At 35.6% G+C, this 22514-nt stretch overlaps 1 protein-coding gene across 4 annotated transcripts in view; it reads left to right on the forward strand.

Moving 5' to 3' along the window:
• The window catches only part of LRCH1 (leucine rich repeats and calponin homology domain containing 1), a 135399-nt gene that overhangs the window by 64868 nt on the left and 48017 nt on the right, over nucleotides 1-22514 (forward strand). For all 4 annotated transcript variants that reach the window (XR_015704702.1, XR_015704703.1, XM_087757321.1 and 1 more), the window contains exons 2-9: nucleotides 2632-2776; nucleotides 5901-6027; nucleotides 12070-12175; nucleotides 12665-12801; nucleotides 14031-14158; nucleotides 16167-16251; nucleotides 20672-20777; nucleotides 21836-21948. Coding sequence is in view for 2 of the 4 variants with exons in the window: in XM_087757321.1 (XP_087613447.1) it covers nucleotides 2632-2776; nucleotides 5901-6027; nucleotides 12070-12175; nucleotides 12665-12801; nucleotides 14031-14158; nucleotides 16167-16251; nucleotides 20672-20777; nucleotides 21836-21948 (947 nt within the window). In the remaining 2 variants the exon portion in view is untranslated. The remainder of the gene's footprint in view (nucleotides 1-2631; nucleotides 2777-5900; nucleotides 6028-12069; nucleotides 12176-12664; nucleotides 12802-14030; nucleotides 14159-16166; nucleotides 16252-20671; nucleotides 20778-21835; nucleotides 21949-22514) is intronic.

Below are 22514 nucleotides of genomic sequence, written 5' to 3' on the forward strand. Positions count from 1 at the left end.
GAAGCAACAACAAATACAAGTGTTGAAATGATCTTAGTCTTAAACTGTGATAACTAGACAATAACAAATAATTGACTTCCTTTGTTGTAAGTTAATTCTTGAATTCCTTTGTTGTGTACATATTGTGTCCTATAACCCATGGTCCTGAGGATGACAGGAAGGAATTTGTTATGATCTGCGCGTTTTTTGTTTTGTCCTTCAGACTAACAGAGTTAAAGCCATTGAGAACAAAGGATAGTAATAAAATTTAAAGGAAAAAAAAAAAAAAGGCACCTTACTGTCATAGTAATGTCTGTTATAGAAGCAGACTCAATCTAGTTAGCAGAGTCAATCTAGTTGCTGTTCCACATTTTTGAGGTACTAGAATTTTTCCAGGGTAAGTCAAGTGTTGTGGCAACAGTCCCTTTTGTTCAATGTGAAGGTAAATGAGGACAGGCATGAAGATGGAGTTTAGGTGGTAGGCTGCAGTTTTAGTAGCTTGAGGAGAAGGAACATTTTTGTGTTCCCAGTTTTTGATCTGTGTATCACTTGAGAAAGATCCAGTGAAGGATGAGATGTCACTCTCCATGTACCATCCACTGCCATGCAGTTCAGTTCACTTTTCTGGATCTTGCTGCTCCTTCCCCTTTAAAGGAGGAAACAAGAGCAGTATGTACGTGACAATGTCACTGCAGAAAAGCGTGGTTTAAAAAAAGGGAAGGTTTTCTTTGCAATCGAATTATAAAATATGAAGATCCCCTGCATGATTCAAAAAATTACAGCATGGCAGTCCTCTGTTAATATCTGATAATAAACATAGCTAGGAAGGCAGCAGGAGAGGGAACCAGTGGTATTTTTTTGGAATGCCATGATAGTAAACAAATACCCTCATGGTAAACAGAAAACATTAGAGGATTAAAACATTGAAACAGAGGAACACTGAAGAGCTTTCTCCCCCTTTGAAACAGTAATAACATTCGCTCAAATAGGGAACGCTTTAGTTTGATGGCAAAAGCGAAGGAAAGGAGAAGCTGAGGTAATGCTGCATCTAATTACCATCAAAGCCTGGTAAGAGAAAGCAGAGCAGTTCAAGCATTGCTGCTCTATAGTAACTGAGAAGTGAATAATTTTGGTTGAAGTGCTCAATTCAACCATACTGCCACTTGGGTCAGCAGGGCTGCTCTCAGTTACTGCACTCGTAGGCCATTGCTGTTGTCTTGGTAGAGGATGGAATAATGAAACCAACTTTTTGTCAGAAGCAACGAAGTGAAGCAAAGTGGAATCTGACAAGGGGAGTAGAGCATACTGAATTGCAGCTCGCATTGCAGGAGATAGGAATAAAAATAAAAATGATAAAACCTTTCTACTGATGGTAGTTTTGAACTCAAGCTGTGCCTCTGTGCAGCAAACTGATGAGTCTGGAACTGCAAAGGAAGTTAAAAAGATCTTCAGGCTTCTGCCTGTTTTTTTCACAAAAGCAAAAAATTGCTTTATGGGTCTAAAGAGAGGATTCAGATCATCGGTGCTCTGGAAATGTATCTGTTATACTTTGGCTGCTTTTCCTTTTATGTAGTTTAAGTAAGCTTTGAAATTAGCTTTGAAGGATCAGGGAGGAGGCTTAAAATAGCAGCAGTGAAGAAGTGAGGGGATCATCAAGTTCCTTTTTTTCCTGGCACCCTTCCCATCAGACATCTCACTTTTTGCCCAGGTACATTCCTGTTCCTTTCACTTAAAACAGGTGACTGTTCTTCAGGTCAGGTTATGCGTCTAGTGGTATGAGTAGGTGGCATTTGTGTGGTTTCTGATGATAAGAGATGTTTGTTCTGCAACACTGTTTAAACATTTCTTTGAACCTAATTAATGCTGTTGAACGCTGGTATGCATTATTATTTTATGACTTGAGCTCACATCAGTATTACGATACCTCATTTTTCATACTGTGGTAGTTAAGGAACAAAGCTCAGTAACATTTCTTCCTACTGATTTTCCTTTGTGTACTTAAAATGAGAAATAAAGAACGAACAACTGGTTAAAAATCAAAAGCTTTTGTTCTATGGGTACAAGCACTCACTTGGGGGATGTGGAATCCGTCATTGTTGTCTTGTATGTACTTATACCATATATCAAATACGTTCCTGAAGGTCTTCAGCATGTTTTTTAGGTAACATTCTTCTATAATTGATTAAGATCTAGGAAATACAGGTCAGTTTGAAGTGTTACCCAAGGAACTTTTTTTAATGTATTTTTTGAAAGAAATTAAAGATATAATCCTTGTTTGTTTTCTCTAAATGCTATCATTATTGCAGCTGTCCAGCTGTGTAGCAGCTAGATCTCTGGGTATATTATGCGAGCTTTGGAATCTATACTTGGGTCTGTTTGCAAGTATTTCCTCAGCATATTGAGTCCTGCAAATAATTACTTTGTATTAGACGGAATAAATTTTAATTGAATGTTTGCTCTTTTATACGCAGTCTGTTCCATTTCAAGATTGTAAAGATTACCACAAGGTTGATTTTGCATAATAAAAACATTGGCTTAATTTGCTGTCTCACTCTAGGATTACATTTATTGATTTATTTTAATAAAGAAGCATAGCTTTTCAAAGTATTTCTGATGGTTCAAAAAATGTACCTTCTCTTTTTCTCTTTTCAGATTTATCCAAGAATAGATTAACTGAGGTTCCTACAGAGTTGTGCCATTTTGTGTCACTGGAAACACTAAATCTATACCACAATTGTATTAAAATTATACCAGATGCCATAGTGAACCTGCAAATGCTAACTTACTTAAATTTGAGGTAAGTTTAACTTTGCCAGATTTTCTGTTTATTTGCAAATGTGTAAAGCTTTTTTTTTTGTCTGTACTTTATGTTTTTCTGGAACAACTGACTACATTTTTCATTTTATTGGAAGCGGTAGTGCAAAAACTCATTGCCTGTAGATACAGCTCTGTATGAAGGCATTGTAAAGGCCAAAATGTAAAACTAATTAAGGAAAGACCAAGTAATATTAATCCCTTTTTATTCGTCTAGCAAATTCAGAATGCTAATCACATCAGCACAGTCGGTTTCTTTTAATTCCCTTCAGATGATAAATTTTGTGAAGCTTGACATGCTTTTTGTAGTTAAAAAGATGGAGGGACAGAGACAGAGGATTAATGTTTTTTTCATGGGGAATGGAGAGGAAAAGCGTGATACTTTATGACTAGTATCCTCTTATTATGCAAGAAGTATAGTTACTGCCTTTTTAGGAGGAAAGGGCAAAGAATTAGTCACCTTTGTGTCTTTTTCATGAAAAGTGTGCCTGAATACTAATTGGTATAGAGAATTGCTACTGGTTAAAGTGCAGGTGAATGCACATTTACTTTTGAGAGAGAGAGTGTCAGCACTTCTTCAGTTGAGGCAAGATGTGGAGGTTTATTTGCAGTTTAGTATGTAAAAATTGTAATAGTGAAGATGTAATAATCTGTTCTTTGCAAGAATGAAGTTTGGGCAGGGGGCAAAGTGGCTCTTCGGCTTTTAAATTCAAGGTATGAAGGCTTGGTCATCAGTTTTGTAAACACTGAGGATGTTTCTAGACCCTTGCTGTATTGTTACTGTACTGTGGTTTTTGCCACTGTGGAACACTAATTCTGGCTCCAGAAATTGAAACACAATAATGTGTCCTGATATCTGCACACATGGAAAGACTTGAAATTTTGAAATAGTGTTTGTTAGATATACATAAAGAAATTAAGAATGGATGAAATTATTAAGTTTACATAAAACATCGTAGTAAATTTAGGAATTAGAATGAACTCAATTAGAACTCAATGTAGTGAACTAGTGAATTTAGAACTCAATGTAGTGATGGAATTTGTGTGAATCATGACAAACCCAGAATAGTTACAGAGTTAATATCATGTATCACAGTAAATGATACAATCAAAACAAAAGGAAATTTTTCAAGTTTTACTAAGTGAGGTAATTTCCCTCAGTTTAAAATCTCCTCTTCAGTTGGATGTGCCCTTCCCCTGCGTTAGCTGAACACAGTAAGCAGTCTGTAGAAGAAGGAAAGATATCCTTGACTTGCTAACCATGTTGCTTCGTGGCAAGAAAAATATTGTAGATTTAAAATGAATATTTTTCTGGCTGTTACCAGCAGGGCCCATATGTTAAATAGAATTAGAAAGTGATGCCAAGAGGTATGCATAGTCTTTGGGCCTTGGTGGTTACTGTTCATGTTTTATTTAAAGAAATTCCTTTTAAACTAATGATGATTTATTATTCACTTGCCCTGGTTATGTGCTGTTCCTTATCTCTTAGTGGGTTGCTTCTGAGTTCTATAGAACTTAAAAATTATTTTTACCTTTTTTTTTGGTGTCTGATCTGCTGTGTAGTGTAACTTTTTAGACTCTAGGCTTCCTTGATTTGAGTTCTTTAGAACTTAAAAAAATTATTTCTACTTATTTTTTTAGAATAAGTTATGTCTTGGTCTTCTGTAAAGATGCTGGAATTGTGAATCTTGACTCCACAATAAGCATTGATTCTTTTTTTCAGCTACTACTGGTTAGTAGTTGGATTTCTCATTTTTAAAATCCTTGGGTTTGTTATTTGATACCTGTCTGTCTCCTAGCCTGTGTAAGAGAGAGATGATGACAGTTTGTTTTGTAAAACATTTTGAGACTGTGGAGCATGAATATATGTCTTCATATGAGGTTTTGTAGCAGACCACTGGCCTGGCAGTTGAAGAAGAAATGTTTCGAGACTTGAGAAATTTTGATTTTTGTTTCCTTTTGTTTCAATTCAATGTTGCAACTGTTACTGAAATTACACAGGATGATTTTTGCCGTCTGTTTTCAGAGTTCAGTCATGCATATTTGTTCTCTGGAGCCTTAACAGTCATGTAGAAGCTAAATAAAATGGTTCTTACTAGGGTGCCACTTTAAGTTACTGTTCATTGTTTTCCTACAGGTTAATGCCTATAAAAAAGAAAAAGTTATATTTTAAGAAAACCTTCAAATATTCTAGGAAAGACAGTAGTTAATATGTTATTCTGTTTAGCTTAAAGTTTCTTCTGGGAATTGATCTACAAATCACAAGAAATTATTATTTTTAATCATCTGGAGTCATGGCATTTGTCATCTTTAAGTTCTAGCTTCTTGAGTAATTGTTACTAGAATGAGAACCTAAATCTTTTGAAAGTTTTCTACCAAATTTTGCCTTTCCTTGCAACTCCTCTTCATGAAAATCTTCTGCTCACTTTTTTTTCTTCCCCCAGAAATATGGTATGAAGAATAAAGTGACATGTCAGTCACTTAAAAAAACTATTTTTATCAATTTTAGGAAAAAGTAAGATACAGAGATAAAATCAGTCAGTATGAGTCTTGGAAAGAAATGAACCATTGATGGTCACAGAGTTTTTCGCTGTATTTACCTGGGTTAATATCATAGCATCGTAGAACAACAAGTACCGAGTAATCTTCAACTATAAGTGTGCTTTAAAGTAATTGAGAAAACTGTTTTATCTGTAATTTATTTATTTGTCTTTCAGTTGGAAGAAAAGACATTCACTATACTGCCACAAAAAAACATAGGAATGTTTAAATACTTGCAAAATACTGTCTCAGCTGACTTTCTTGTATTGATTAGGAAGGGAAAAACAGCTGGCTGTTCTAGGTGACAACCAGACTTGTTACAATATTATTAAACTGATATAATGCATTTTTTCCAGAGTGGTAATATTCCCCACTACTGTTTAGTCAATAATGCAGATATTTTTGATGTGCAAGTGTTTTCTTAATGATTGCCATTCGAAAAATTAAATTCTATCTGCATAAAATCTGACCCATCAAAATGAAGGAATTTTACAACTCTCAGTATGCAGTAGAATGTCACTGGTGTTTTTAATGATGGTTTTTTGTTTTGTTTTGTTTTGTTGCAGTCGAAATCAGCTTTCTTCTTTGCCAGCTTGCCTGTGTGGTCTTCCTCTAAAAGTCTTAATTGCAAGTAACAATAAGCTAGGTTCCCTTCCGGAAGAGATAGGTCAGCTAAAACAGTTAATGGAACTGGTATGTTACTCATCTTTTTTTATTTTTTATATTTTGGCTTCGTTTGTATTTAACTAGAAACAGTAAAATTCACTTTGCAAATCTATTTGGACAAATGCCTAATACTATAATGCAGGTTAAAAAATTAACTTCTCAAGTGTGTTGGGTAGTAACACAGTATCAGTTTCCTTTATGTTCTTCAGGACCCTTCTAAACAATGTCACTGCCCTTGGTTCGTTCAAAACTCAGCTTCTAAGTTCATCATCTTTACCACTTATACCCACCACTTGCGCTGGCTCCCTGTTTTGCTGTCTCAAGGCCCTAGCCCTGGCATCAGCCTCTGCAAAGCTGTATGCCCCACTGTAGTGCCCTCCCCTTCTGCTTCCTTTCTCTCTGTTATTACTCTCTGCTTACCTCATTGCATTCCACTAGTGATACTGGTCTTCTCAGTCTATTTTCATTTTATTTCACTGTTTTTATCATGCAACCTTCCTTTCCTGGAACACCCATCTAAACAGATTTACAAAACGATTATATTCCTCTTGTTTTCAAAGCTGTCCACTTGACTACTGTTTCTGCAAGCAGTAGATCATCCATAATATATTGCCTAATAAACAAGAATGTGAAAAGGCAAAAATTATTTTGTACCTTAACTTAAAATTAATTTAATTGCACATGTTTTTTTGAAGTTTGCATGTGGAAAATGTATATAAAAGAATGCTTCCCTTTCTCTCCCTTTATCTTCCTCTTTTGTGTATTGTAGGCTGAGACTCTGAATTCTCTGTAGCATAGGCATTAGGTGGTCTGGTTATTTCTGTTCACCTTGACCTCTTACAATACAAATTGACAAATAAGCTACATTTTTACACTGCTAATTTATGCATAGTAAAACAATGATATTTGAACTTTTTTCCAACTGCTGATATCTCCATTGACTGCGTTTGTCTTGCACGTCTTTTCGGTATCTGAAAGTGCCTGCTTATCATATTATTATTTTTATAACAGTAAATTACTGTCCACTAAATTATGTTCCAGAAATTGAGCTGACCTTGCTTTAGGCCCCAGTCCTGTTACTGGTTCTTCATTTGTGGAGTGGCAACTATGGGGCTTTTTTTCTTCTAGTATTCTTTTTGTACAGCATCCTGTGGTATCAGGCTTCTATTCTATTATTACAAGTGATCTAGCTATTGGTGAGGATTGGGGGGTAGTTACCTTTTCCTTTCTGGGTAATACCTGAGCTAAAGACTACCAAGTTTGTTTTGTTTTGTTTGGTGAGCATTATTAATTTATCTTATCAAATAGTTTATTTGTGTGTGTGGGTTTGGGTTTAATTAGGTTACTGAAATGGTTTTGATTTAATTAACCTTAAAAAAAAAATGTGTTAGGCTATAGTATTGTTTCTATTGTGCTTAAAATAGATTCAATAAAAGATTATGGTTCCAGTTCTATATATAATTAAAGTTGAACAGTATTAAACACATCCTAATTTAGGGGTTAGAATGACTGAATAGATAATAAACAAAGTTTGGAACCTGTTAGCTCTTGATTGCTCCTAGTTTAAATGTAGCCTAGCATAGTGGTGAGGGGCTCATGAAATAATTGAAAGACTTGTCCTGATTCTGTCTGGTCAAAATCACTCATTTTATTTGTGTTAACTGAGGCCTGTGACAATATTTTCAGTAAGAGCTGCTGAAGTGCTTTTGTATCTAATTTCCCCTCCAATTTCAAGTTTGAACCCTCCCAGTAAGGTGAACTAGCATTGCTGATGCTGGAAGCGTTTCATTGGTTAGTAAGAGTTTGTATTTAGTTTAATAGTAGCCCTTATCCTTATTTGAGATGTTTGAAAAGTTAAAAACTAAAAAGCTTGAAAATCAATGTAGCTTATATTCAAAGGAGATAGGGTTGGTTTGTTTGTTTTTTTAAAACAAATCATATGTTTGGATTAACTTCTGGAATACTGGATTTTCATATCGCTTTCCAGTTACAATATAATTTCGGTGTTACTCTTGTCATGAACACAACAATTCCTGCTCTAAAAATATTTCAAATGAGAGGCTATAGCAACATGTCAATTTGGTAGCCTGGAAGAATTATGAAAGCTGAAGAAGGTCTGATGCTAGTTCTTTGCGATAGAAGGGCGGGGGGGAGTGAATAACAAGTTTTTGTTAAATTGAGCATGGTTCTGTTCAGATGACCTGATTACTTGGTTTGATGCCACCGAAGTGTTTGGTATATTTCCAGTGAGATGAGTTGCATTATTTAGCTGGAAATGACTAAACTGTGATGTATTGGGAGAAGCAAATAGTGGTAGGATTGAGAGCCAGCATCTGTATTGGCATATATAATATAATGCAGTTTAGATAATAAGGTGATCATTGTTCTAAAATGAGTAAAAAAAAAAAAAAAGGAAAAAAAAATAAAGATTAAGTCATGCTGCTGTTGTTGCACAAAACATTCAGCTGTGTGAGAGCGATGTCAGCCTGAACAGCATGTGGCCTTCAAGCGATACCACCGCCCAGCCCTCTGGCAGGGCGTGCTGTTGTTTTGGGACATTCGCAGTGCTGGTGCTGAGCTGGCCCAGGGGATCGGTCCTGGGAAGTGACAGATGCCACCTGACTGCATTCAATTCTTGTATTACCAGGACTTTGCCAAGCACCCTCAGGTTTGCAGAGTGTTTTACAGCTTTTCACAGGCTGCATGCAGTAAAATCTGTGGGGTTTTTTTGGTTGTTATCAAACAAATTTTACCTCTGTAGTCACTCTTGAATGACACAAGCATAGTTTGCTGCAAATTAGGTCAGATCTTTCCAACTAACTACTTTCTTCCCTCTCACCTCCAAAATGGGGTAGGTGATTCTTTTTCTACTACATGTATATTTATATAAATTTCATATTTATAGCATAGAATGGCTTAGATATTACATGCTGTAATTTTTCAGGTATTCTTTTAAATTTTAGGGTTCTGGGTTATATAGATGTGACAGCTATCTTACAGGCTTCAAAATAACTTATAAATTATTCTACCTGCAGGATATATTAGAATTATTTGCAAAATTTGGTTGGGAAACTTACTTTTATTTGCCGCTGCATAACTCGATCATACCTCTACTGTCAGCCAGGAGGATGAGTGCAAAACTGGTGTGAAGACAATCTGAACCTTACTTTCCATCAAAGAAAAGTAATTGGGCAGACTTAACTCATTAATTGCACCCAAAGCTATCAGATGTACAGTAAAATTCTGTTTTCCATCCTATCAGGCAGCATTGCACTTCTGCCTTCTTCAGGGAACAGCCTTCTCCATCTTTGGGACGCTCCTGTCTCATGTTGGAAGCCTTTAAGTCTCTCAGCTGGAATTTAGGTCCCTCGTTTATCTAATCTGGGCCAGCAGACTGACCAAGTCGGACCTGCTGCCTTCTGTTTCCATGTGCTCATGCACCATGTAACTTCTTTTTACCATTCAGTATGGCTTGTGTGTCACAAGCTCTGACAGAATCCATGTGCTTTTTAGGAATAAGAGCTCAGTCAGGAGTCCCGAGTTTTAAAATGGATGTAAGGAGGAAGTTTACCTCAATTTGGATGGTTTGGATAAAGTCCTGTGTTTCAATAAATATGGTAATATGGAGCCAGAGTACCGTATTTGCTTTTATGTTTATATTATGCTGAATTTTATTGGCTTAAGACCATTTAAACTTTACCATAAACAAAAGAAAAATGTTGATGTTTTTTATTTGTTTTCACGCCATTGAGCTTCATGCCACAGAACTCAATGTGCAATTTAAATACGCTTTGCATTTCTCTAATCTTGAGAAGTTGTGTCTGTGTTGTCATGGCAGGATGAAATAGAATTAATGCAGAAAGTCTGACCTTCAGCAAACACTAGCCCCTGGAACCTGAGTAGGTGTTTGGACTTCATTTCAGTTGTCTGAAGATGTCCCTGAAGCAAAGTTCCAAACTGCTGGTTATCTAGTTCCTTTAAAAAATTATTAGCCGGAAAACCATAGGCATTTGACTTTAGTATTGCTTCCATTACTGCCAAAGTAATGGGAAGGATAAACACAGTCTCTGTCACATACACACTCATGAATTCTAATAATAGGCAAGACCATATGTATAACTAGAAATAATGTTATAGGTCTTTATTTTCCATGGCTATTCAAACAAAGTAATTAAAAAAAAAATGTTGGATTGCAGTGTTTAGTAGGATAAAGGATACTATTGTCTCCAGAGATCTTGTAAATGCTGACATGCTGTCACAACAGATCAGTCTTATTGAGGATGTTTTGAAAGGTTGTAAGTAGGCTTTGTTTTTGAGCCTACACGCTGCCAGGCTCTCCCCCCCGCCGCTTCCTTCAGAATTCTCTGTCTCTTTCCCTGACTTGTTCTGATGGGTGTGCATAAGTATACTTGGTCTGGAGTTTCTCTGCCCCAAGGTGACTTTAAATTTAAATTCTGTGCTCTAAAAATTGAGTATCTAATTATGAAGTTGTTTGAAGTCTGTAAATTAAAAAATAGGACAGTAAAGCTTTAAAAATAAATGCTCTGGGAACAGTGCAATTAACCATACTTTGTGGCAACTTGGGCAAAAGATGCACTCATTAACTGAGATTTTTAATTTCCTTGTCTAAAAGCTAAAATAATTTCCTGACTGTGTTTTGACAAGGGAGGGATGCTTTGGCAGCAGTGAGAGTCTGTTACAAGAAGAAACTTGTCTGATACAGCGAGCAGCATTGCCAGATCGTTTTGCTTTTACTATCGTTTCTTGTTAACTAGATAGAGGCTTGAAGATAGAGAGTTAATGTAAAGCTTTTGACTAGTATTAAAGCAACTATCTTCAAAGAGATGACTTGGGAATCTGACTGACTTTTAGAAATTTTGTAGTCTTAAGAGCTCCCAGATACTGTATAAATCCATATGAAACAATCAAGAGAGTGGGAGTGAATGTCCTAAAAGTATTCCATTGGCTGTTCAGGAAAATTTGGCATTGCCCCACTTAGCTCTCATACTATGAAATACCATTTCCGTTTTTTAACACAGAAATGGAAGCATAATTGGGACATTACTCAAATTTACAGGTTGCCTGGGTTGTAAGCAGAGGTTTCAAATGTCCTTTTGATTTCACATTGACTATAGACGGTTTGGCAGTAAAAATGATAGCTAGTATCTGAAAACTCTCTCATTTTAGACTGACCTAATCCAAGAAGTTGATCTTTAGTGCACATTTGTAGTAGTTTCTTGTTAGCAGTAGTGTTAATGTATAATATTTATTACAGTAATACTACTGTATATAAACTTGTTGCTTGAAATTATGCTCAGTATAGCCAGACCCTATACTTTCAACTCAACTTTACAGTAGTTACTCCTTTAGGAATGCTGAAATGAGGATGGGTTCCAATTTCATCCAGATTATTAAACCAGTTGTATTTAGTTGTCAAAATCAGACCTACTTAGAACCTGTCTAGGCAGTTAAGAAGTACCTTTTAAAATAATATGTTGCATATCTGTATAATACTAAACAATACCGGTCCTATTTTATTATGGCCTACTATGTGATGTGATAATCAAATATATGCCTTTCCTGAGCATCATTACAGAATGCTACTTCTGTTTTCTCTCTTTTTTCTTTTAATTTTGCGTAAATATTCCCTCCAGAAGAACAAGAACCTTTTTAAAAAAATCAGCTCCACACACTAGCAGTTTTACATTTCATCCAAACATTTGTTGGTTATATAATCATAGTACTGAGTTCTTCATATGAATAAAAGTTAAGAACAAAAAGGTAGAACATCTTAAGCAAATGGTTTTGAATGTTTCTATAGAAATTAAATTAACTTTCAAAATTAACTTGTTCTCCAAATAAGAATTCGCTCTGGGTTTTAAGTAATGCGTAAACGTTTTCTCATGTATCTAGTTTTGCATTGTGAAGACAGGACGTAGATGGTTGCATGTTTTCAGGTTAATAAAATGTTACAATGATAATAGCAAATTAGCTACCATTTCACATCTGTATTACTTAATATTTATGAGCCAAAAGTTCATTATTTCTGTTATTACTGTTTTGCTGTAGGATGTCAGCTGTAATGAAATCACGACTTTGCCACAGCAGATAGGCCAGCTGAAATCTTTAAAAGAACTGAATGTCAGAAGAAATTACCTCGAAGTTTTACCCCAAGGTAAAAAAAAAAAAACAACCAAACAAAAAATCCTAATACCTTTACGGTAGTTCTTTTTATTAGCATCATGTAAGTAAATATGATTAAAAAGCAGTAATTACTTTGTGTTCAGATTTATTCCATTTGAGTTTGCAGAATATAACATTCAGTGGTACTCACTGCGTGAGGTTTTTTTATTGAATTATCTTTATGATTCTAGGCATCTTTTAAGTTGCACAAGTACTTACCTTTGAACGCAGTGTGGGAACTGTCAGCTGAGTTTCAGGGAAAAAAATATTTCAAAGTATTTATTTTATCATTTATTGTCACTTGTATAACAATAACACTCTTTTCATTTCCCAGTATAGCATGGAGTAAATGTTGATGATGTTCCTGCCTGGGTTTGTATTTTTCCTGAATGCAAAAGAAGGTTTATTCAGAAATATTTCATTATTTTACGGCAAAAATAAATACAGGTATAACACAGTCTCTCTTTTTTGTTACTTTTAGAACTAGTACAGCTTCCCTTGGTAAAGTTCGACTTTTCCTGCAATAAAGTGCTTATGATTCCAATTTGTTTTAGAAAGATGGTGCAGTTACAAGTATTACTGCTTGAGAACAATCCTTTGCAGTCTCCACCAGCACAAGTAAGTAACAGCTATCATTTAAATTGTGGCTTAATATTGGGTGGACGATAACAAATTATAGCTTATAAAATGTCACCTTCTGCAATTGCAGGCTTCTGAACATCAGTCATCACAAACATTAGTTGTTGATGTATAAATAAGATACAGAAAGTATGCTATGTTCAGTGTATGTCTGTGCACCACTTGAACCAATGTGAGTCTAGAAGATTTCCATTCACTTAGCTACCTGTTTATTTTTATCATTCCTATCTGCATATGAAACTTAATGTTGGAATATGTATATAATTTTGAAAAGGAGAATTGAGAAACTTCCTGGATAAATTTTCTCTCTGTTAATAAGAACCCAGTTCTAGAAGGCTCTACAGTGATTTACTCTTAACTTAAAAAATATGCAGATGGTCTAGAAGGTAATCCATGTGAAATTTGTTTTACTTCATAGTGGAAGTTTATAGATTGTGATACACAAGGAAATCAAACTCCTGGTCTGAGCTGTAGGCCATGCTGAGAAGTGATGATAATAAATGAATGGAACCTGTGCTTGCTCCTTAAGGACAACTGCCTTGTTGTTGACTTACTGGACAGTAGATTCGAACTATACATCTCTGAAAGCTACAGTTGTTCTAGGTCAACAGCTGTTGAAATACTTGAGAGTTTTTATTACATTGGAGAAATGTTTTTCATAACCAATGGTGATGCGGCTACTAAACTCAAAAAAATACAGAGCAAGTTTCAGCAAGCACTTGAGCTAGAAGTGTGCAGTTAAAGAAAAAAATTTCTAAAATGCAGGTGAAATGCATCATCACACTGGTAAAACCAACATGACTAAGAGTATAAAAGACATGCTGGTTAATGAAATGTCATTACTGACAAATGTTGGAAAATATTTATTCAGTTTATGGTTAGTAATAGGCCATACGATATTTTTTATTGTAATTCTTTTTGAGTGAAAAGCTCATTTGGATTTTTTTTTAAATAGAATACATTCTTTTCTATTTTTTTGTTTTACTCTCTGAGCGTATTTATATACTAGTACACGCAGAAAATTGATTGGGTAATGGAAGTAGTTCTTAGTAATTTAAAAAAAATTGAATAAAATCAATTTTCCTTTACATGATATCTATTGTGATGATATGAGTTGGTTTTCAGGGAGTTTTATGCTAAGTGACATTTGGAATAAATTATTTCTTTCATTCTAGTTATAAATCTAACAGATTTTTCTTGTCTAACAGATTTGTACAAAGGGTAAGGTGCATATATTCAAATATCTGACTGTACAGGCCTGTCAGATTAAAACAGCAGACTCACTGTATCTTAATGCCATAGAACAACAGCATTTGCCACAACCTGTGGAAGAAAGGTATGTATGAAAATCTCACTTAGTTTTTTTTATGTAATAACTTATGAACAAAGTGAAATAAATATATTTATATCTTTAGCTTCCAGAGTTTCATTTGTTTAGATGCTCTTCAGAGTGTACTTTTTTGAACATAGATTTGTTTTGCTGTAATTTGTTTTATTCTAGTGAAATCCCTGTAAGAGTTTAGAACAAAATGTATTTAACAATCACTTCTGTAAAGTTAGCAGCACATTAGGAAAGAGCTTAAAAGTGAACCTTAGTTTAAATCTGACCTCTTACTAGTAGACTACTGGAATATATTGAAAATAATGGAGATGGTAGTATCATTAATTGTTGGAACTTTCTTGTAAATCTATTAACACATTAAATGTCTTAATTTCTTGTGTTTTGTGATTTATATGTTGTTATACATTCACTGCATAGTTGTTTTAAGCTTTTTTTATTCATCCAGAGGCTTATCCATCCAGCAGAGAGAACTACATGAATGTTGAAATTCTTTTAAAGTGAAATGTGCTAATTTGTTAGCAAAATGAAAGACAAAATCTTTAATGTCTTACATCAAACATCTAGGAAATAGCATCTTGTATGGTCGTTTAAGGACAGGAACTCGATACGAAGCAGCTCCTTTTTATGAGAATCTCCATAGCTAATTGGTAACCAGTTTTTAGCCAGCTCTTTCTTCGCTAACATGGGAAGTATAATATAATCAATCAGAGAAAGTATGATAGTGCCTTATTTTTGGAGATAAGTACTCAATAAAACAAACCGTTGATGTAACTAAAACCAGAGATGTTGCTGCTAACACCCTGGAAAAAAAACCTGTTTTGGAATCTCCTTATCAGTCATCTAGATAAAGTTTCAAGCAAATTGTTTTCCTCCATGTATGTGTGGAGACACCTTTGTGGATTTCTATTGGATAAATGCCAAAGGTGGGAAGAATCCAGGATGAAGAGTTAAGTTTTCCATTTGGGAAACACCTACTGATTTTCTGTTTTGGTCTTCTAGTATACAAGAAAATTGACAGGAATATCATGTCCTGTATGACATTTTGGTCATATAGGATCATACAGGTTAGGGTAAGGGGGATAGTACAGAGTAGGTACCAGCTGGTAACTAACAGCCTAATGCTCTATCACATAATAATTACCAAATATTTATTTTGGAGAATAACTTCACACTTCTAAAGAAAAAGCATAAGCTGGTTAGGATTTCCATATGCAGTTTCTGCACAAAATCCTTAGTGTTTACTGATAAGAGATCATTTAAGATTAGGATTAATCAGATATCTTATTCATGTGAAGACTGATAAAGTTCTTTTTTAAATTGCTGTGTCAATCTGAATTCAGGATTACAGCTTTCAGGATTGCAAATGAGAGGATAATAAAGCATATTAAAAAAAAAAGTTAGGTGATGAGTGTATTGCATCTAATAGTGTACTTCAAAATGAGTAGAGGTCATACTAGGTAATGAAACTAGAAGAGAGAGCAGTTGCCATTATTACAGTCATTTTCTTAAAAACCTAAATTTCGAAGTCTATTTTAAAGCACCGAAAGCAGGTTTCTGTGCTAATAACTACTTCAAGCCGCAGGGAAATATGAGTTCATTTTTAATGCATCAATGATTACAATTACATCAGTTGACTCCAGTTTGAGTTCAACTAGTTTAGTTGCTTTTCCCATGGCTAAATGACTTCAGTCAGACTCCTGTGCTACTTAGCTAGTAACTAAGTGTTTTTACCTAGTGTATAGAAAAAAGCAAGCTTTATAGCAGATTATTTCTGTTGGTTTTGTTAATCATTAGGCTAACCAGCCATTCCATCTGGTCTATTTGTACTGTCACCAGATCGCAGATGGGTAGTTTTTAAACATCCTAGGCTATTTCACCCTCTACCATTAAGACTGGTTGGAATTTTGCTTTCATTTAAGTGAAACCAGGACAGAATTCTAATGGTAAATGCTATGATAGCTTTTTATTGTTTGCTTGTTTGTTTTTTTTTATTCACATCTAGCATTGATGACATATACCCAAGTAAAAAGGACTCAGATTCAGGTGTTGGTAGTGATAATGGCGATAAACGTTTGTCGGCAACAGAGGTAAGTTGCCTGAATTTTGTGTCCAGCTCCCCTTCCCTCTGCACCCATATTTTGACTATATTTTAAGTTGGGTAACAATGTGAATATGTTTTTAGCCATCAAAACTGTGCAACCACAGCCTTGGCATGAATTTCTTGCTAAGAAATGGCTAAAACAAAGATAAAAGGAGAATGTTGGGGTTTGGGGTTTTTTTTGGGGTGCAGAGTGGGATGGGTTTGTTTTTTTTTTTTGTCTGTACACTTTCTGGAGAGGGCAGTGAGATACTTGTTCACAAATGGTCAACAACCTACCCATAGTGAGAATTCACTACAGTTTTCAGATAGTTTACATAATCTAGAGAATGAGGACCAAACCAGAATCCACGTCTGCTCTTTCTAGTGAAGTGAATGTCCTAACAGGTTACATGCCTGGCTGCTTCTCACTTCTTAGCTCTCTGACTGATGACTCTTTCCTCTTGGGAATTAACAGGAGTTCAGCGTGCCCAATCCCGGTGTGTTCTGTGGTGTCATGGTTATGGCAGTTTGCTGTAGTGTAGGAACTGCAGAAACTTTGCAAATCTTTATGAATTTACATGCTCTGGCAGTTAGGCGGTGCTGGAAATAAGCCTTCAGAAGTTTTTCTGAACTATGTTGTCTGACTGAGTGAAGAGAAAGGATGGCTTTCTGAGACTAGCATTGTCCTAGCAGCTACTGCTGACTTTCCTAGACTTTTTTCTGAGGCACTGCTTAGCTGAACAGGGCACTAAATCTAGTTGGAGTTGAACTGAATAAATAATGATAAATAAGTAAATAATTTGCAATAATTAAGTGATGATCTTTCTGAAATGTACAAATAATTTGTAGTCTGACCTAATGGGAAATATTCAGGTCACAATAAAAGAACGGGCTTCTTGCTACTTAAAATAATTTTACACTGATTCTTTAGTGTTTCTCTCCTCATTTGAGGAAAAGAGATTCTGTTGCTTTTGAAACAAATGTATAAAGAATGAAGCTTAGATACTGAATTCGTAGTTACTAAAAAGCAGATTGAAAATGAATCCACTTACACACTGATTTGTCTTTTTAATACAAAGGCACTTAAAACCCCACAGGTATTTCCAAGTATTTGAGCAAGTTTCTTGCGAGATGGAAATGAAGCAGAATTATCGTGATTTCTAGCCAGACTTCTAATGACCCTCTAGTTGTAGGAGCATGCCGTCCATTCAGAGACGCTTACAATTGTTTTGCCATTCTTACACTTCCTGAAGCTGAGTTAGCTTGTTAATGAAACTGTTATACCAGAATTTCCTCTTCAGCTATAAATAACACCTTTAGAAAATAGATCGTCTTTCCTGTAATCAAAATGTAGCAATAGGAATGCTGCAAAAAATTGTTTTAAAGACAACCAACAGTGAACCAATACATTTTTATTAGCACAAAGGCTTTTTATATGAGAACTATTTACTCATTCCATCCCCGCCTGACTACTGCTCTACTATTAAGGAGAAAATAGATGCTGAGATCTGTAATCCCAAATGTATTTTGTAGTAAATTCACCACTCACTTTTCCTTCTGACGCGACCTTTAATACCTGTGTTATACATGGGACTTACGCAAGCAACATTAGCATGTTGCAAATACAGATTCACATACATTGTTAATGACAGTCAGAAATCTACATACCAAACATTAGATAAACATTAGATGATCAGTCATAAAGTGATCATTAAAACACATTTTTGGAGGGTTTTTATAAATACATCAGACATAAAAACAAACTACAGTTTAGTCTGAAGGCAAGTGGCTGTTGAGTTTCAGCTCTTTTACAGAAAATACTACAAGGTCATTTTGCATTTGTGTAACAAAAACGGTAACTTAAATGAATCACTTGTTTGAATACTAACGCATTTTTTAGGAAGCTCGCTAATTAGCTTTGGGTCCCTACACATAGGAGGAAGTACTTTATGCAATGAACAATTTACATATTTGTGTGGCTTGCTGGTAGGGTCATTACAGGGTCAGTTCTTCAGAGCTATGCTCATCTTGGGCATTTCAAGTGAAAGATATCTTATAGTGTTGCTGTAAAATTGATCGCAGCAACTTGAAGGCAAATTCTGCTTTAAGGTAATGCACTCACGTACCTCATCTTTTAGGAACAGTGTAGCATTTTCATTTATTTTCCACCTCCCTTTGGCCTTATTTTTTCCTTAGTTAAAATTCATTAAAATAACAGGGTACTTGTTAAGATCCAGATGGCGTCCCTGCTTTATTACCCGTAAGAGTGACACATGAGTACCAGCAAAAGTGTATATGAAGGTTCTTTTAAAATGCATCATCTGAATTCAGTGTTGGAATAATGTTAGGTATTTTTGATTCTTATATGTCTATTGTCATCTTCTGTGGCCAGCTGAATAAAAATAAAACTGTGGATGAAGGAAGTGAGACACAGTATTTCACCTATGAAGGAGCAATACTTTTGTATTATTGCAAGCTGCTTTGGATAGTTTCTGTTTCATAGTATACTGGCAGGAAACACCTGAAAAATCAGTTGCAGAATTCTGTAGGCCCTGAAAGTGACACATAGCCTGTTAAAGGAATGATTTTCTCTTTCCAAATTGAATGGCTCGTGGCTTTTTTTACACCAACACTCCAAGATACTTTCCTAAAAGCTGTGTGTGTTACTCTGCTGAGAAAAAAATCTCACCTGTTTTAGTATTCAGAACTTGTAATAATCCATATAAGAACATTTTACTGTAAAAATTTCAAATTAGAGTTGTGAAATTAACAAAACATGAATCTTTGAACTAGAATAAATAAATTTAGTGCTTAAATGTCACATGAGACAACCTGAAAGAGAAGGAACTTCACTGTAACCTTGGTTGTCTGAATGAATTTATATTCTGCATATATCTTTTTTTTTTTTTTTTTTTTAGCTGTTAATTGTCATTGTTTCAGGTATAAAAGAACTAATGAATTTTGTGCTTAGAATACTTGGAGAGTGGTTTGTTTATTTTCTGTTTGAGATACTAATTTGTTTTGTTTTAAAATAAAATTATTTTAAAATTTAAAATTTATTTTAAAAATTGACAAATAGAAACAATACTGCAATGCTAGTTCACTTCATTATAAAGTTTCATCATTTTGATAAGGCTTTATCAAGTCCCTGGATATCCTTTTGAATTTTTTTCTCTTTCAGCAGAAGAATACAGCCAGTGAATTCATGGATTTAATAACATACAGTTTATTCATGAAGAAACTGGGGGAGGAGTGGCTGGAGAGCTGTCTGGCGGAAAAGGACCTGGGGGTGTTGGTTGACAGCCGCCTGAACATGAGCCAACAGTGTGCTCAGGTGGCCAAGAAGGCCAATGGCATCCTGGCTTGTATCAGGAATAGTGTGGTCAGCAGGACCAGGGAGGTGATAGTGCCCCTGTACTCGGCACTGGTGAGGCCACACCTCGAGTACTGTGTTCAGTTTTGGGCCCCTCACTCCAAGAAGGACATCATAGAATCGTTAAGGTTGGAAAAGACCCTTAAGAACATCGAGTCCAACTGTTAACCTATCACTGCCAAGTCCACCACTAAACCATGTCCCTAAGCACCACATCTACCCGTCTTTTAAATACCTCCAGGGATGGGGATTTAACCACTTCTCTGGGCAGCCTGTTCCAATGCTTGATAACCATTTTGGTGAAGAAATTTTTCCTAATAGCCAATCTAAACCTCCCCTGGTACAGCTTGAGGCCGTTTCCTCTTGTCCTATCACTTGTTAATTGGGAGAAGAGACCAATCCCCACCTCACTACAACCTCCTTTCAGGTAGTTGTAGAGAGCAATAAGGTCTCCCCTCAGCCTTCTCTTCTCCAGACTAAACAACCCCAGCTCCCTCAGCCGCTCCTCATAAGACTTGTGCTCTAGACCCTTCACCAGCTTTGTTGCCCTTCTCTGGACACGCTCCAGCACCTCGATGTCCTTCTTGTAGTGAGGGGCCCAAAACTGAATACACAACACCAGTGCCAAGTACAGGGCAACGATTACTTCCCTAGTCCTGCTGGCCACGCTATTTCTGATACAAGCCAGGATGCCATTGGCCTTCTTGGCCACCTGGGCACACTGCTGGCTCATATTCAAGGAGCACCTATTTGCAGCTGTCCCAGGAAGGCAGGCAGAGAGCAGCACAGTGCAATGGTGTCACTGCAAGGAGAGGACTAGTGCAGGGAGGAAGACAGGAAAAGACAACAGATGAATTGTGCTGCTTGGCAAGCCTACTGTGAGGATGTATTCAGCATGACTACACCTTACTGCAGCAGGATTTGGTCATGTTAGATGCTCTGCTATCCTCTCCCATATTAGTTTGCTGCTCTTTAGTGAGCACTCTTCTTAATACGTATGTTTTCATCAGTCTTGGTTTGAGCTGAAACCAGTGTTCCTCTTCTTTCTTCTTAGCCATCTGATGAAGATACTATCAGCTTTAATGTTCCAATGTCGGACATTGTGGAAGAAGATCAGGTTGTAAAGGAAGATTCAGGTCACCATGCTAACTCAAGAAAAGGTTGGAATGTAAAAAAGTGGAAGTTAAATATGGGGAAATTCTGTCACTAATTCTATGTATAAGAGTAAATTCAGTTTGCAAAAATCACAGCCCAACCAGCATCAATCTTGTACAAAAGCAGAGTCCATTTCTGTAGTTGGACTTAGTGCATATATAAAGCTTTATTATTCAAAGTCAGCATTTCCCCTGGAAATAAAATAAATCTCTTTAGATTTTGAGAGAAAGTATAATTTTATCTAAATTTTATTAAAGTAACTTACATTTCTCTAAATTATATCTACATACTGATAAACAATGTTTCTCCAAGGTTGCATATACTAATGCTAAATGGCAGGGTGAACTCTGTGAGTTGCATATGGAAACCGCATACATAGGAGATCAGCCTTTCCCCAGTGTTAGATACTAGATTAAATGAACTTCAGTTGAGATACTCATCAGAATTTAGTAGAATACTAAGTGAGATAGTGAAAGCTTTACATCCTGCCTACAATCTTTATTGGCACACTGGAGAGGGTAAGTTACAGGATCAGACCACTTCAAGCAGAGAAGAAAATTATTACTGTCTCATACCCCTGGAAGTAGTATATGTAAGGAAGAGATTGGCATAGCTTCTGAAGGCTCTGAATCATTTGGTGTGAGTTCTGCTGAGAGTTTGAGTGTTTGTTATAGTGTAACAACTCTGAAGTTGCATTAAACTGCAAGTCACTGGCTGAGACATCCGAATGTCCTAAAATACTCTCTTGCTGTCCAGCTGTGTTCTTGTACTGGCAAGCCATATTTGGTGTAGTTCAAAACTGACTCCATTAATGCCTATTGCGGTGTTTCTGATCTACAGCTCTATGAGCCTAAGGTATTGATTTATTACAACTTTGAAATTAATTGGCATCACTCCTTAGAATGCAAAAGTCTTAACTTGTTTGAGATTTTTAATATGCTTTGAATTTAAACTTTGCTTGGTTTTGAGCTCTATAATTTAATACACTTAAATTGTGTTGAGTAACAAATGTTTAGCTGAACCAGAAATCATTCTTCTATCTTTTTTTCATTGTCATTATTAGTGGGATTCCATCAGGGATCTTCTCACTTGATTGTCAATGATAAGTCAAGAGAAACAGGAAACCAGTTTGATGAATCGGATGCTCTTACTACTGAGTTTATGAGTTACATTAAGGCAAGTTTGTGACAATTTTAAATGGGGGGAAATATCTTCACTACTTTCATAAGCATAGACCAATCAGGAATGACAAACTGCAGACATTTTAATGAATGAGACCGCAATTGATATTCATTGTCATAAAAAATACAGAAGGCAAAAGTAAGCAGGTAGGTTTAAAGTGATTATAATTAACCTTGGAGGTCAATTTACCCATAACTCTTTTTTCTAGTATATGTAAGAGTTATCCTTTAACTATGTTTAAGGCTTTAAGAAAAAGTGGCAGATATGTTCTGTACTAGTTGCTTTATATTTTTAATTGAGCAATTTTTGCATTTGTTACGTTAGTAAAATGCAAGAAGGCTTTCAGAGTTAGCTGTGGTGGCTAAAGTTATGAAATAATGTTATGGCATTAAAATACATTTTCTTATATGTTTTAAAATCATAGTGGAAACTGAGAGATCTTTAAAGACAAATGATAACAAATCTAAGATAAACTCTATTATTCTAGGAACCTACCTCTTACAAGATTTGGCAACTTTCTTGATGGATTTTGGGAGTATACACTGACTCTGTTATGAACT

The sequence above is a fragment of the Nipponia nippon genome, unplaced genomic scaffold (genome assembly GCF_047370975.1).
Source record: "Nipponia nippon isolate SJK-2023a ecotype South Korea unplaced genomic scaffold, ASM4737097v1 scaffold_2, whole genome shotgun sequence".
Taxonomy (NCBI): Eukaryota; Metazoa; Chordata; class Aves; order Pelecaniformes; family Threskiornithidae; genus Nipponia; species Nipponia nippon.